Here is a 14,165-nt window from a genome sequence, read left to right on the forward strand (position 1 = left end):
AAAATAAAAAATACAAAAATACAACAAAAAAAAAAAATGTAAAAAAGATTAGTTGGGCGTAGTGGCGGGCGCCTGTAATCCCAGTTACTTGGGAGGCTGAGGCAGGAGACTCGCTTGAACCTAGGAGGCTGAGGTTGCACTGAGCCAAGATTGCACCACTGCAATCCAGCCAGGGCGACAGAGTGAGATGCCGTCCCCCCCCAAAAAAAAATTGTGCCACGACCATGTTGGCCTCACGTCATCAGGACCTCCTGGGTCATGGGCACGCTCTTAACCTTGGCAAAATTAACTTTCTGAATTGATTGAGACCTGACTTGGATATTTTGTGTGCGCACACCCAAATTCTCCCTAGAAGACAGGTGATGAGGCAGAGTGTGTTTGTGTCTGTCACTCCTATTATTGCCTGTGTTCTGGTTCCTTTGGGCTCTTCAATAAGGAGGTACGTGTTTACCTGCAGCCCAGAACTGACTGCCCTGTGGAGAGTTTGGGGTAGACACGTTGTGACTTTTTCTCACAGTATTACCTTCCACATTGCTTCCAAAGCTTTAGCTTGTTCCAGCCGACTGCAGCCATCTACCTACCATTTATTTTTATTTTCATTTTTTTCAGAGCCCATTAGGAGACAGAGGGAGATTTAAGTCTGTATTTGTCATACAAGGGAAAAAAGAGGGACAAGGTGAAGGGAGGAAGAAGAGAGGCTCTGAGAAACCGGAAGGTCAGACTTGGTGCGGACTTCCTCCAAGGCCTACCCCACCCTCTCCAAGCATGGCTAATCCCAGGGCCCCTTCTGGCCCACAGTGCAGGGCCACCCACTCGTACGCGGGCCTCCTTCAGCCTCTCTGGGGTTCCCAGAAGGGCCCTTGGGCACTTGGGCCATGTCAGGGGGCTCAGGTGCATCTTCCTAGACACGACAAGCAGAGGAAGGCGGAGGGAGCAGCGGGGGCCACTGGCTCCCATACAGGAACTCGGAGCTGTGCTTTACTGGGGGCCATCCGTGATACGTGTGACACCGTGGGGCCCTGGCCGTGGGACCGGCCATGAGGCCTTGAGACCTCATCCAAGAAGCCCCCCAGCCCCCAAGGTTCACGCCTGGAGGGGCAGCAGGACGCCTTTGGAGCTCAGCTCAGCCCTACAAACAGGACCGAGGCCAGAGAGAACTACCAGGGTTCACCCGGGCTAGCTTCCAGCAGCCCCTGAGCAGGCCACTACCCTCACCTGAACAGCCGGGTCCATCACCAAGCCCCACCCTCTTCTACCAGCCCTGCCCCCAAGGCCCAGCTCTCCTGCAACCCCCTCTCCCACTAGGCTCCACTCCTCACCTGCAAAGAGCCACCCCTCACTAAGCTCCTCCCCTCACTTGCCCAGCCCCGCCCAACATAGCACGCGCTTCCAGGAGCCCCTCTTTTCACCCGCGCAGCCCCGCCCTTCACCAGGCTCCACTCTATCTGCATAGACACGCCTCTCGCCACGCCCCACTTCTCCCTTGCCTGACTTTCCCCTCCTATCAACTGTACACATCCTGCTGCTGGCCGCACCCCGCCCCTTTCGGCAAGCCGGCCGCGCCCCTTTTGCCCGTGACCACGCCCCTCGCCTTGCCCACCTCCTTCGGCATGTCGGCCCCGCCCCTCCCGCCCATCTCCCTCTGCACCGCCCCCCCCGCCCGTCCTAGAGCAATGGAGGCCCGCCCTTTTCATCTACAGCCTATCGCAGAGGACGCTGCCGTTCACGATGACCAATAGGAGTGGTGGCCGTCACAGCAAGCCCCGCCCCACGCCCTACGTCGGGTTAAGTGGGGTCCCTCGCCAGCGCCGCGCTGGTCATACGCCATGTGGCACTGCGGCGGGCAGAAGGGGCTTTGTGCGCTGAGGCGGCTGACCGGCGGGTGAGACGTTGCGGTCGGCGGCTAGAAGTGCTCGGCGTGCTGGCACCCGGGAGAGGAAGGTCCAGGGCGGGCCGGAGACGTAGGGGTCCGCGTCCTTGAACCCAGGGCTGGCAGCTCCCCGCACTGTGGGCGCCCCGCACCCAGAGCCCCTTCCGGGTCCTGCGCACCGAGCCCTTCCTGGGGTTCCCGCATCCGAGGCCCGAGAACCCCGGAGCTCCTGCCCGCTCCCGGTGCGATGCTCCGGGCTGGGGGTCGGGCCTGCCCGTGGCGCTCCCGGCGGGGCCCTCCGTTGGCGTGGGCTTTAATGGGAGTAGTAAATGGGGCCGGCAGTTGTGGTTCTCGCTGATGGCTTTGCTCCTAGTTCGTTGTTGTTGGAGGCCGAGTCCTTAAGAGACCCGAGGCGCCCACAGCCCGCTCTTAAAGTCCGGCTGTGTTCAGAGAACTGAAGCCTCCCGGAATTTAACTGTTTTGGTTTTTTAATGACTCAATTTGTGGGGGAAAAAAATGACGAAGCGGTTTAGCGTTCATGGTAATCCATGAGCCCGTATTTAATGTAACAGTTCAGTGCTGCCGGCCCAGGCCGGGGGGAGACAAGGGGCGTCTGTGGCGTGAGTTTGGCAGCAGGTTACTGGAAAGTTCGGGGGAGACCCTGGCCTTACCGCTCAGGGGTTTCCTGTCATGTCCTTGCTGATAAGTAACTTCTTAAAATGCTTCTCTGTCCCATAATTCTGAAATTTGCTAAATCAGTAAGCAAATGTTGACCATAGCATATCTTCATAATGTTGACAGTGACTGAATAGGTGTTTTTTTCCCTGTACATATCTTTAAAATACTTCGGTGGGATACGTTAATGTAGAAAATCACATAAGACATATAATACAATTTGAGAGAATACTAGTTTTTTTAAGAGACAGGATCTTGCTCTGTTGCCCAGGCTGGTTTTGAACTCCTGGGCTCAAGTGATCCGCCGCCTCAGCCTCTCAAATTGCTGGCCTTACAGGTGTAAGCCATCTCATCCAGTTGAGAATAATTAGAAAATAAGTAGGTTGGGCGCGGTGGCTCACACCGGTAACCGCAGCATGTTGAGAGGCCAAGGCGGGCGGACCACTTGAGGTCAGGAGTTTAAGACCAGCCTGGCCAACATGGTGAAACCGCGTCCCTACTAAAAATACAAAAATTAGCTGGGCGTGGTGGTGAGCACTTGTCGTCCCAGCCACTCAGGAGGCTGAGGCAGGAGAATTGCTTGAACCTAGAAAGTGGAGGTTGCACTGAGCCGAGATTGCACCACTGCACTCTAACCTGGGCAACTGAGAGACTCTTGTCTCAAAAAAAAAAAAAAAAAGTGTCCCTGTGACCAAGCTGAAGATTTCCCCTGACTGCTCATAACCCTCTCTCTCCCTCTTAGATTAGCACTGTCATGACATACAGAAATGTCCTTGCTTTTTAAAAATATTTTACCATCTCTATGCATTCTGACAGTATCTTGTTACCTGTTTGAATAATACCTGTTTAGGATAATACTGTATCATGTGTATCTTTTGTTTAACATTATGTGACCCGCATCTTTGTTACAGTTGTAGGCCCTTTTATTGGTAAGTTTTTTTTTTTTTATTGAATGATTAGTCCGCAGTTTATCCAGTCGCTGTTACACCTCCAGGTGAGTTGAGTTTGGGACCGTCCGAGTTCGTGCTGACAATCTTGTCCGTGAGTGCTGGGGCAGCAGTGTCAGGTGTGGAGGATATAGACCAAGAGGTGAATGGATTTCCAGTATTCAGATTTTCTTTTTCTTTTCTTTTTTTTTTTTTGACACCTAGGCTGGAGTGTAGTGGCGTGATCTCGGGCCACTGCAACCTTGGCTTCCCGGGTTCAACGATTCCCCTGCCTCAGCCTCCCAAGTATCTGGGACAACAGGCACCCGCCACCACGCCTGGCTAATTTTTGTATTTTTAGTAGAGACTGGGTTTCACCATATTGGCCAGGCTGGTTTCGAACTCTTGACCTCAGGTGATCCACCTCGGCTTCCCAAAGTACTGGGATTACAGGTGTGAGCCACCACGCCCTGCCTCTTCAGCTTTCTAAAGAATGCCAAGTGTTTTTCTAAAGTTGTTCCACTTTGTACTCCCTGTGGAGTACAGTGTATGTAGCAGTATGAGAGCAGTATGAGTAGCAGTGTGTGAGAGTACCTGGTAATATTAGGCTTTTTAAGTTTTCACCAATTCGGTAGGCATGTAATGGGATTTAACTATAGTGTGAATTTCTTGCTATATTGTGAAGGCTTGTGAGGATTCTGTGAGGGAAAGAGGCCCTTTTGTTTAAGAGTTTCTTAAGGGGAATTTAAACCATAATTGTATTATAGTTATTTTTGAACATGTATAAAGAAAAGGTTTCCAACACTGAAGCTTTAGTTAAGATAAAAAGGTCATTAAAATGGGAAGGACCTTACCAGTAATTAGTTTTCTGGAATGTGCAAGATTTTGGAAGATGCAGTATTTAATTTTTTTCTAATTAATAATCTTTATCGGGCCGGGCGCAGTGGCTCAAGCCTGTAATCCCAGCACTTTGGGAGGCTGAGGCGGGCGGATCACAAGGTCAGGAGATCGAGACCATCCTGGCTAACACGGTGAAACCCTGTCTCTACTAACAATACAAAAAATTAGCTGGGCGCGGTGGTGGCGCCTGTAGTCCCAGCTACTGTGGAGGCTGAGGCAGGAGAATGGCCAGAACCCAGGAGGCGGAGCTTGCAGTGAATTGAGATAACGCCACTGCACTCCAGCCTGGGCGACAGAGCGAGACTCCGCCTCAAAAAAAAAAAAAATAATCTTTATCACATGAGAGTATTTTCACTATGTGGCTGAATAATGTTAGCCAGATAATTTTCCTGCAGCTCATCTAACTTAGATGACTTTTAATCTAGACATGCACACCACAGAGCGTGGCGATGGAACAGTAACCGGGCTTGTGAGAGGGCTTTACAGTATCAACTAGGAGACAAGATCCACGGATTCACCGTAAACCAGGTATGGGTCCTCCTTGGCACCTCCTTATAAATCCACATACATTGCAGGTGTGGCTTCTGGCATATGTAAGGGGTGGGGCCCTTCAGGGTGGAGACTAGCCTTGTCCTCGTGTCCCAAGGCCCTGGCCCAGCTCCTGTTGCATGATGGCTACTTGGCTGAACAGAGCTTGTGAGAGAAATGACCCCCGGTCCCTTCCTGGAATGTCGCGAAGCCTGATTCTTGTCAGATTTGAGAGAGTAACACTTCCAGCTGGGTCTCTGTCATCAGACACGCTAGGGTTTCCGCAGCCAAACCTGACGATTCGCTGAGTGTGAGCACGAGGACTCAGTGCCCTGATCTGTTCAGTCAGGTTTTGCCATCAAATAGTTTGCTCTAAACTTCTGCAGAATCTTTCAGTTTTCTGAGCCTTTTGGGTTTCAAAATTATAAAGAAGAAATTGTGGACCTCTACTTACTTGGGTTTATATTAAAATGGATTCATTTATTTTTTGTTTTGTTATTTGCTTAAACCTTTTCCTTTTTTTTTTTTTTAGCATAGTGACTAAAAATGACAACACTTCACATATTTGGCCAGCTGTTGGCTCTGTGCTATGCTTGATGTAGCAAATGTAAAAGACAACTTACCATCTAGAAAGACAGATGCGGCTGTGACTGGAGGCACATGGTGGACACCATGCGGAGGGCCAAGGACAAGGGTGGGAGGAGGGAGTGGGAGCTGCTGCTGGGGGGAGAGGGAAGAGCTCCTGGAGAGGGTGGTGTGAGAAAGCAGCTGCCTCTGAGCAGGGCTCCAGCAAGGGATTCAGGGAAGTGACTAGGGGGTTCCAGGCAAGGTCCAGGCATGGGAGTCCTGACAACAGACTCAGAGCATTTGTGAAATCCTGCAAAGGCTGGGCAGACACCTGGGTTTATAGTACTGGTGACTGTTAATAAGGGCCTCACCCAGAGTGGTAGATTCTTCTCCTTTATTTTTCAAATTTTATAGAAATGTACTTATTTTTGAGACTGGGACTCACCCTGTCGCCCAGGCTGGAGTGCGGTGGCATGATCTTGGCTCACTGCAGCCTTGAACTTCTGGGCTCAATCGATTCTCTCACCTCAGTCTCCCAAGTAACTGGGACAAGGTGCCACCACGCCTGGCTCACTGTGTGTGTGTGTGTGTGTGTAGGTGGAAACTTGCTTTGTTGTCTAGGCTGGTCTCAAACTCCTGGGTTCAAGCAATCCTCTTGTCTCATCTCACACTGCTATGAAGAAATACCCAAGACTGGGTAATTTATAAAGAATGAGCTAAAAAGTAAAGAGGTTTAATTGACTCCCAGTTCTGCATGGCTGGGGAGGCCTCAGGAAACTTACAATCGTGGTGGAAGGCACCTCTTCATGGGGTGGCAGGGAAGAGAATGACAAGTGAAGGGGGAAGCCCCTTATAAAACCGTCAGATCTCGTGAGAATGTACTCACTGTCATGAGAATAACATGGGGGAAATCCCCCTTATGATTCAATTACCTCCTACCAGGTCCCTCCCACAACGTGTGGGCATTATGGGAACTACAATTCAAGATGAGATTTGGGTGGGGACGCAGCCAAACCATATCACCTTGGCCTTCCAAAGTGCTGGGATTAAAGGTGTGAGCCACTGTGTCCAACCATAGAAACTTAACAATAAGTCATGTTTCGTGTTTGAGAAATAGCTACCATAAGCGCTATTATTAAAGCTATGTATTATTAGAAAGCAGACATCTCACTGTATCTGCTGATTTTAAATGCATTGATCATCTGTTACAAAGCACGGTAAGCTTGGAAACAAGTAATTTAACAGCGGTAGATGATGCAGGTCGTAGTGGGCCGCTTATGCATGACTGTTGGATGGCAGGCTCCCTAGATTGGGCTGAGGAGACCTGAGGTCTCACCTCTGCCAGCGACTTGCTGTGTGCACTTGGTCAGGTGACTCATGGCACCTGGATGGAGGGGGTGGCAAGTGGTGTGGTGATCACAGGGAGGTGGTATGTGATTGAGGGAGAGGGCCGGCTGGCATGACTGGAAGACAAGACAGTTTCTTTCATACCGAGAAGTATGGACACTTACCAGGAGGCTTACCTAAAGTAGGAGAAGACCTTCCACCCCGCTCAGGAGTGGGGAGTCTTTCATCTTTTTGGGGGGCATTTCTATCCTCCCAGCCCCTCCAGCTGTTCTGGAAGCCCCAGCTTTGTGCTTCCAGCTACCATCGAGAATCCATCCCACACTAGGAGAAGCAAAGACTGATCCTGGAGCCTCTCCCCGCTGTCGCCAGCTAGCCCACTCCAGCATTTCCCCTCCCTGCAGGCCCGTTCTGCGTACAACAGGAGATTATATGCATAGAAACAGGAGGCACACGGCCGATGTTGGAAGGGGTGCTGTGTTACTGAGGTGCAGTACACAAAAGCAGGGGGCACTCAGCAGATGTTGGAAAGGGTGCTGTGTTACTTAGGTGCAGCACAGTACCGTGGGAAGGGCAGACACCAGGGTGAATCCTGGCTCTGTGATTTGGGCAGCTTATGTCATCACCCTGAGCCTCAGGTTTTTCATCTGTAAATGAGGATGAGAATACCTCCCTCACAGAGTATATGTGACATGATTAGAAAATGCCTAGCCAAAAAAATAATAAAAAATTAAAAAAATAGAAAATACCTAGCCAGTAATAAGCACTCAAAAAATATATATATACACACATTCTCATCTGCCTTTTAAAGTCTTACTTTCCTTGTTTGTAGGATAAGGGACTTGGACAGGATGGTTCTGTTCTCTCCAGCTCTGAAATACTGGCTTCCCGGCATCATCTAATTTCAGGCAGAAAAGCCAGTTTTCTCAGTGTGTCGAAGATCACCATTTCAAAGGCCATTTTGTCTAAGTTTAACTGGTCATGTTTTTCTGGTTAACTCAGGTGACATCTGTTCCTGAGCTGTTCCTGACGGCAGTGAAGCTCAGCCACGATGACACAGGAGCCAGGTATTTACACCTGGCCAGAGAAGACACGAATAATCTGTTCAGGTACGTGATGCATTGTAAGAACACGGTCTTGAATGTTTTATTTAAATCAGGGATGTCCAATCTTTTGGCTTCCCTGTGCCACATTGGAAGAACAACTGTCTTAGGCCACACATAAAATACACTAACACTAAGGACAGTTAATAAGCTAAAAATAATAAATAAAGGACTGCAATGTTTTAAGAAAGTGTAGGAATTGTGTTGGGCCGCATTCCAAGCCATCCTGAGCGTGTGGACTGCAGGCTGTGGGTTAGACAAGCTTGATTTAAAGCACTGACTGTACATTACGTGGTTTAAAATACCATCTCACTGGTATTTTTATTGACAGAGCATCTTTTTTTTTTTTTTTTTTGAAATGGAATCTCGCTCTGTCGCCCAGGCTGGAGGAGTGCAGTGGCCGGATCTCAGCTCACTGCTGAGCTCCGCCTCCTGGGTTTACTGCCATTCTCCTGCCTCAGCCTCCCGAGTAGCTGGGACTACGGGCACCCGCCACCTCGCCTGGCTAGTTTTTTGTATTTTTTAGTAGAGACGGGGTTTCACCGTGTTAGCCAGGATGGTCTCAATCTCCTGACCTCGTGATCCGCCCACCTCGGCCTCCCAAAGTGCTGGGATTACAGGCTTGAGCCACCGCACCCGGCCACATGACAGAGCATCTTAAAAAATAAAGAGAAGCTTACACGGACTTACAATCTCATCAAAATACAATTTTATAGTCTGAATCAGTGATTTACATTACAGTTGGGAAACCCTGTGTTGGAGGATTGTGGTGTCAGAATGATGATTTCTAGTAGCCTGAGGTGATGATGCATCTGGGAACTGTGTCCACAGCACTAAGATGAACATTTTGCATTCTAGTCATTCTCCTTCCCCAGCGTTCCGTTCCATTCCCCTTCCCTGGCCTTCTGTTCCTTGTTCCTCCCCTTCCCTAGCGTGCCGTTCCTTCTTCCCTAGCGTGCAGTTCCGCACCACTCCCATGGACAGTACTGGTGTTCCTCACATTCTTGAGCATACCGTCCTTTGTGGGTCTCGGAAATATCCATGCAGAGACACTTTCTTCAAAATGTTGAACCGGTCCCTCTCCACGTTCATGAACGCCTTCACAGGTAAGACCAGCATCCTGAATGGAAACCGCGTTTGGGTTTGCCAGGCACCCACTGGAATTCAGTTAGTTTCTCAGAAGGGATGAGAGGAGTGGGCAATTAATGTTCTAGAATAATTTTTACCCCTCTCTAGTTGAAGGACGTTAGAAATTTCATTCTTTAGGAAAGCCGCATGGTAGCGAGATTATAAAAACTAGTGTTTTAATAAAAGGCAAGTGAACTTTTCCCAGAAAGGTTGAAAACAATTTTCTCTTGGGGATATCGCTACAATGCCAGGCCTCCAGAGTTACCACTAACGTTGATGTTTGACTTTTAGTAAGGCTGACGCTAGTGGAGAGGGTGACAATGAACAGTGCACTCTGTGAAGGAGTGACATCGAAGAGCAGGTTAAATCCATGCTCTTACAGAATGAGGTTGTCTTTGTAGAAGTGTGAAAGTCTCTGGAGACACTTGAGAGAGTTCAGATGTTCGCTGAAGAAAGCCCTGGTGCCCGTCGAGTGCAGATCCTGAGACCGGATGGGAAAGCCGGCACTCGGGGTGATGAGTTGGGACAGCTGCTGCGGTCGGGGGCCAGAGCATGGAGCCACTGCCCCATCTCAAGAATAACTGCAACTTACTGTCCTAGGACAAAGGGGAAATGAGGCTTGAGATTCAATAATTTTAGTAGAAATCTGTTATATTTTACAATTTCACTTTTCATTTGTACCCAGCTAGTGATTATACTCTGTATCCATTTTCCACACAAAATCCCAAGGACTTTCAGAATCTCCTCTCGGTGTATTTGGACGCCACCTTTTTCCCATGTTTACACGAGCTGGATTTCTGGTATGTCATGAGTGATTAACTAGTTGATGCAGACTTTAGTATTTGAGTCACTGTCAGTTTATAATTATTTGTCCTCAGGCAGGAAGGATGGCGGCTGGAACACGAGAATCCTAGCGACCCCCAGACGCCCTTGTCTTTAAAGGAGTCATCTTTAATGAGATGAAGGGAGGGGTTGTAAGTTTTCTTCCTTTTTTATGTTGTGTTCAGCTTACCTTACCCATGTACAGTACCATGATATAGACACATCTGGAAGATGGTTGATTTTTATTTAACATTCTCATTATAGGTGACATGTTCTTGGATTAGCTGGGGTCAGTGCTGTGAGCAGAAGCCAGGGGGTGGTGGAGCCAGGCTGCTCAGACTGCTGTTCTTCCCAGCAGGTCTCAGACCATGTCTGACGACCCCCGTGTATGATCTGCAGCGAGAGAAAAGCTATTTTCATACCACTATCAACACTTTGTCTTTTTCACTCATTCTTGCCCAAGTCCATGGTGTACTTTTGAGAGGCTGCGTGGCAAGGTGTGTGACACGCAGCAAGCTGGATACAGAGCAGATGGGGGAGTCCAGCTTCACCTCTGAGCCAGACACTACAGAGATTTGCAAAAAAGGCAACATAGCATCACTCTAAGTAGTCAGTTTTTTACTTTGTTATGAGAAATATTTTTCAAACATATTTATATTAACATGTAATGATGGCTTACCTTAATGCATAAGTATTTTTTAAATGTCTCAGCTTTAATTTAGAATATAGAAAAATTATATAAACACACACAGGCACCTACACAGGCAAAAAAGCCCACATAATCAAAAGCTGTTTGGGTCCTCATTAAAACCCATTTGTGCCTAGTGTTCCATTATTGGAATCCTAAGCTTGTGGGAGTTATTTCTATCCTACAGCTCAAGGTCATTGCCAAGGTCTGAATTTTTACAAAAAAAATTGCAATCTCAGGCATAAATGGGTTAATTTTTCAGCGTGTAAAGGAGTCTTGAGACCATTTTGGATTAAGAGCTGCTGTCCTGGGCCCGTGTCTTCATGTCCCCTTGTGACTTTGACAAGCTGCCTATGCTGGTGTCCCTGAGGCTTGTGCGTGGCCTGCTGTCTGATTCCCGTAGCCCCCCTCAGCTGGTGAACTATTTCTTACCTTTTCATTCTCAATTTGGTGGTCTTTTCTTCCAAGGAGTCTTCTTGAAACTCAAGTTGGGGTGAGAGCTTCTCCCCACTTCCCTCGTGGCTGGTGGGCAGACCTGGTGATCCCTCCGATTTACAACCCTGGGCTATGTGTTTGTTGCAACACACATCAGAAAGTCCATTGTTCTCAGTCCTTGGGTCCTGTGCATGGGTGAGGAGTGATTGAATACGGTGTTAAACAATGCCTGCAGGGGGCCTTTTTTTTGTTTTTTTTTAACCATTAGAACAGTTTTTTTTTTTTTTTTTTTTTTTTGAGACAGAGTCTTGCTCTGCCGCCCAGGCTGGAGTGCAGTGGCCAGCTCTCAGCTCACTGCAAGCTCCGCCTCCCGGGTTGACGCCATTCTCCTGTCTCAGCCTCCCGAGTAGCTGGGACTACAGGCGCCCGCCTCGTCGCCCGGCTGGTTTTTTGTATTTTTTAGTAGAGACGGGGTTTCACCGTATTAGCCAGGATGGTCTCGATCTCCTGACCTCATGATCCGCCCGTCTCGGCCTCCCAAAGTGCTGGGATTACAGGCTTGAGCCACCGCGCCCGGCCCATTAGAACAGTTTTATTTGCAAAGTATTACAGGCATGTGCACCAGAATGTGATCAATTGGGTACATTGTAAGTAATGTAGCGTGTCTGTATTATTTTACATGTATATATTCTTATTTATTTATTTCACGTTTCAAGACAGACAATGAGAGGATATTCTCCCAGCACCTTCAGAACAGACTTCTTCCCGACCACACATACTCAGTGGTCTCTGGGGGTGACCCACTGTGCATCCCGGAGCTTACGTGGGAGCAGCTTAAGCAATTTCATGCCACTCACTATCACCCAAGCAATGCTAGGTAATATTTTGTTGGGAAAGTTTGATGGTGGATTGTGAAAAGTTAACTTGTTTGTGTTCTTCTAATTTCATGACATGGCGTCTCTCACATTTAGCAATGCTTAGGAAATATCTAAGTATAGGTGAGATTCTTGGCCTCAGTGTGCCTATCTTACTTGGACATTGATTTTGGACATTTACAATTATAGCCTTCAGTGGGCTCAGCATGGTGGTTACAAACACGGCGTTTAGAGCCCCCCAGAGGAGGGTCCTGGCCCCACAGCTTCTTGCCTCACATCCAGCTTTGTTGCATGGAGAGTGGGGGTGCATGGATGGTGCCCACCCCAACCCAGGGTGTGCGAAGCTTTGAGCCTCTCCTTGGCACGGAGAAGTGCTCTACCGATAGTGGATGCAGTCACAGAACCTTTATTACATCCTCACTTTCTGATAACATCATTTGTTTCTTATGTCACTAATATAAGATCATTATAATAATATATGTATTATATAAAACACTAATAATTTACATATAAATGCTAATGTAAAAACATATTTGCAAGGTTAGTTTATGTAAAAAGAATTGTGAAAACTTTCAGTCATACAGAAAAGTAGACTAGGATAATGAGCCCCTAAATACTTATCATGTAATAGATATCCTTTTCCTTGTGAAGTTTTTGGAAGTAAATTATAAATGTCATCATTTACCCCTAAATATTTGAATTTGTGACCCTAAAACATGAGGATTTTTTCTTACATGAGCTAATGCCATTTTCAGTTTTAATAGAATAAAACATACTTTCATAAAACTGCCTATTTCTTACTTCGTATTCAAATTTTCTAGTTGACCCTGAAGTGTTTGTTGCACAGGATCCCACAGATCACAGATACCACAGAGACCCTGGTCGGCCTGGGTCTCTCCTGGGCACCCTCTCGGACGGCAGAGGAGTGTGCAGGCCGGGTTTCCTCTGGGCGCTCTCACTTTCCAGGTGTCCTGGCTGCTCCTGTGTGGTGTTGGGTGCCATGTTCCTCTGTTTCCTGAGAACTGGAACTTAGATCCAAAGCCTTAGTTTGAGTCAGGCTGTGCCTTTTTAAGCAGAGTCCCTTGTGGGGAGCTCTGCATAAATGGCCACATCCTACCACTGTGTGAGGCCTGCTTGCCTCCACTGGGGGTCTCACGCCAGCAGGGTGCATGCTGAGAGTCGGCCACTGTCTTGTGAAGATCTGCTTTTTCCCTTCAGCCACAGACTATCTGGTGCACTTGAGTTTCTGGTGTCCTGTGATAATGAGTTCCTCATCAACCTATTAATGGTTTTCATATTCATTGAGGATTATTGCCTGAATCATTTATTAGAGTTTGTGAAGTTTTCAAATTCTGTAATTTTTCATTCGTTTGTTGGACTTCTTCAAAGAGGAGCTCCACATCAGCTGGGGCTGTCGGGTTATCTTGAAATATGGTTCTGTGGAAAAGGCAGGGGCGGCTGCTCTCCCTGGGAAGTCCAGTTTGAGGAGGAGGGGTGGTGTAGGAACTACCTCTAATGATGACAGAAGAGGTTGTCTTTTTTTTTTTTTTTAAAGACAGGGTCTGGTTCTGTCCCCCAGGCTGGAGTACAATGGTATGGTCTTGGCTTACTGCAGCCTCAGCCTCCTGGGCCACCTCAGCCTCCTGAGTAGCTGGGACTACAGGTGCGCACCACCATGCCCAGCTAGTGCTTATATTTTTTTGTAGAGACAGAGTCTCGGCATGGTGCCCAGGCTGGTCTTGATCTCCTGAGTTCAAACAGTCTGCCCACCTTGACCTCCTAAAGTGCTGGGATTATAGGCGTGAGCCACTGTGCCCAACATGGAGAAGAGAGTTCTTTCTTTTCTTCTTTTTTTCCCCCCAGTCTTCTTTGTTTTGTTTTTTAGTACCACTGTGACCTCATACATATTTCTGTATATGTATATATTTGAGACTATGTGATCAGATGGAATTTATTTTTGTGCCCACATTTGCCCCAGTTGTTGGCCCATTTTGGTCTCACTTCTTTGGTTTCTACACCCCCACCTCCACCTCCCTAACGCATGCACAGCCAGGCCCTCCCTGCTCCAGAGGCTCAACTCTGTTTCCCAGGGAGCTCTGATTTCTGTGGCTAGTGGGGAAGGGCCTTTGGAGAGTAGCATCTGGACACTAGGGGTGGTGATTGCTCCTGGATTCTCTCAACCCCGAGAGAGTAAAATTTCTTTCTAAATTCTAGAATGAGACATTTCTGAAGGTTCTTTAAGATGCTAGTTCCCCAAACCTTAACCATAACTTAGGCAACATAGTAAAGAAAAAGATAAATTCT

General features: G+C 48.0%; 1 protein-coding gene and 1 long non-coding RNA gene across 3 annotated transcripts in view; one reads left to right on the forward strand and one right to left on the reverse strand.

Annotated features, from left to right (window-relative positions):
* The first annotated feature begins 1,774 nt into the window (after positions 1-1,774).
* Positions 1,775-14,165, forward strand: part of PITRM1 (pitrilysin metallopeptidase 1) — a 36,757-nt gene continuing 24,366 nt past the window's right edge. The window contains 8 exon segments of the mRNA XM_030940760.1: positions 1,775-1,882; positions 4,797-4,899; positions 7,813-7,919; positions 8,868-9,019; positions 9,727-9,841; positions 9,920-9,969; positions 9,972-10,015; positions 11,703-11,863. Coding sequence (XP_030796620.1) covers positions 1,827-1,882; positions 4,797-4,899; positions 7,813-7,919; positions 8,868-9,019; positions 9,727-9,841; positions 9,920-9,969; positions 9,972-10,015; positions 11,703-11,863 — 788 coding nt within the window. The 5' untranslated portion in view covers positions 1,775-1,826.
* LOC115900379 lies at positions 9,201-10,181 on the reverse strand. 2 transcript variants are annotated; one of them, XR_004060043.1, is made up of 2 exons: positions 10,054-10,181; positions 9,201-9,632 (listed from the first exon to the last, which is right to left on the reverse strand). It is a non-coding gene; the product is annotated as an uncharacterized LOC115900379 (long non-coding RNA). The 2 variants fall into 2 exon arrangements; XR_004060042.1 differs by having other exon boundaries at positions 9,201-9,637.

The sequence above is a fragment of the Rhinopithecus roxellana genome, chromosome 11 (genome assembly GCF_007565055.1).
Source record: "Rhinopithecus roxellana isolate Shanxi Qingling chromosome 11, ASM756505v1, whole genome shotgun sequence".
NCBI classification, from domain to species: Eukaryota; Metazoa; Chordata; class Mammalia; order Primates; family Cercopithecidae; genus Rhinopithecus; species Rhinopithecus roxellana.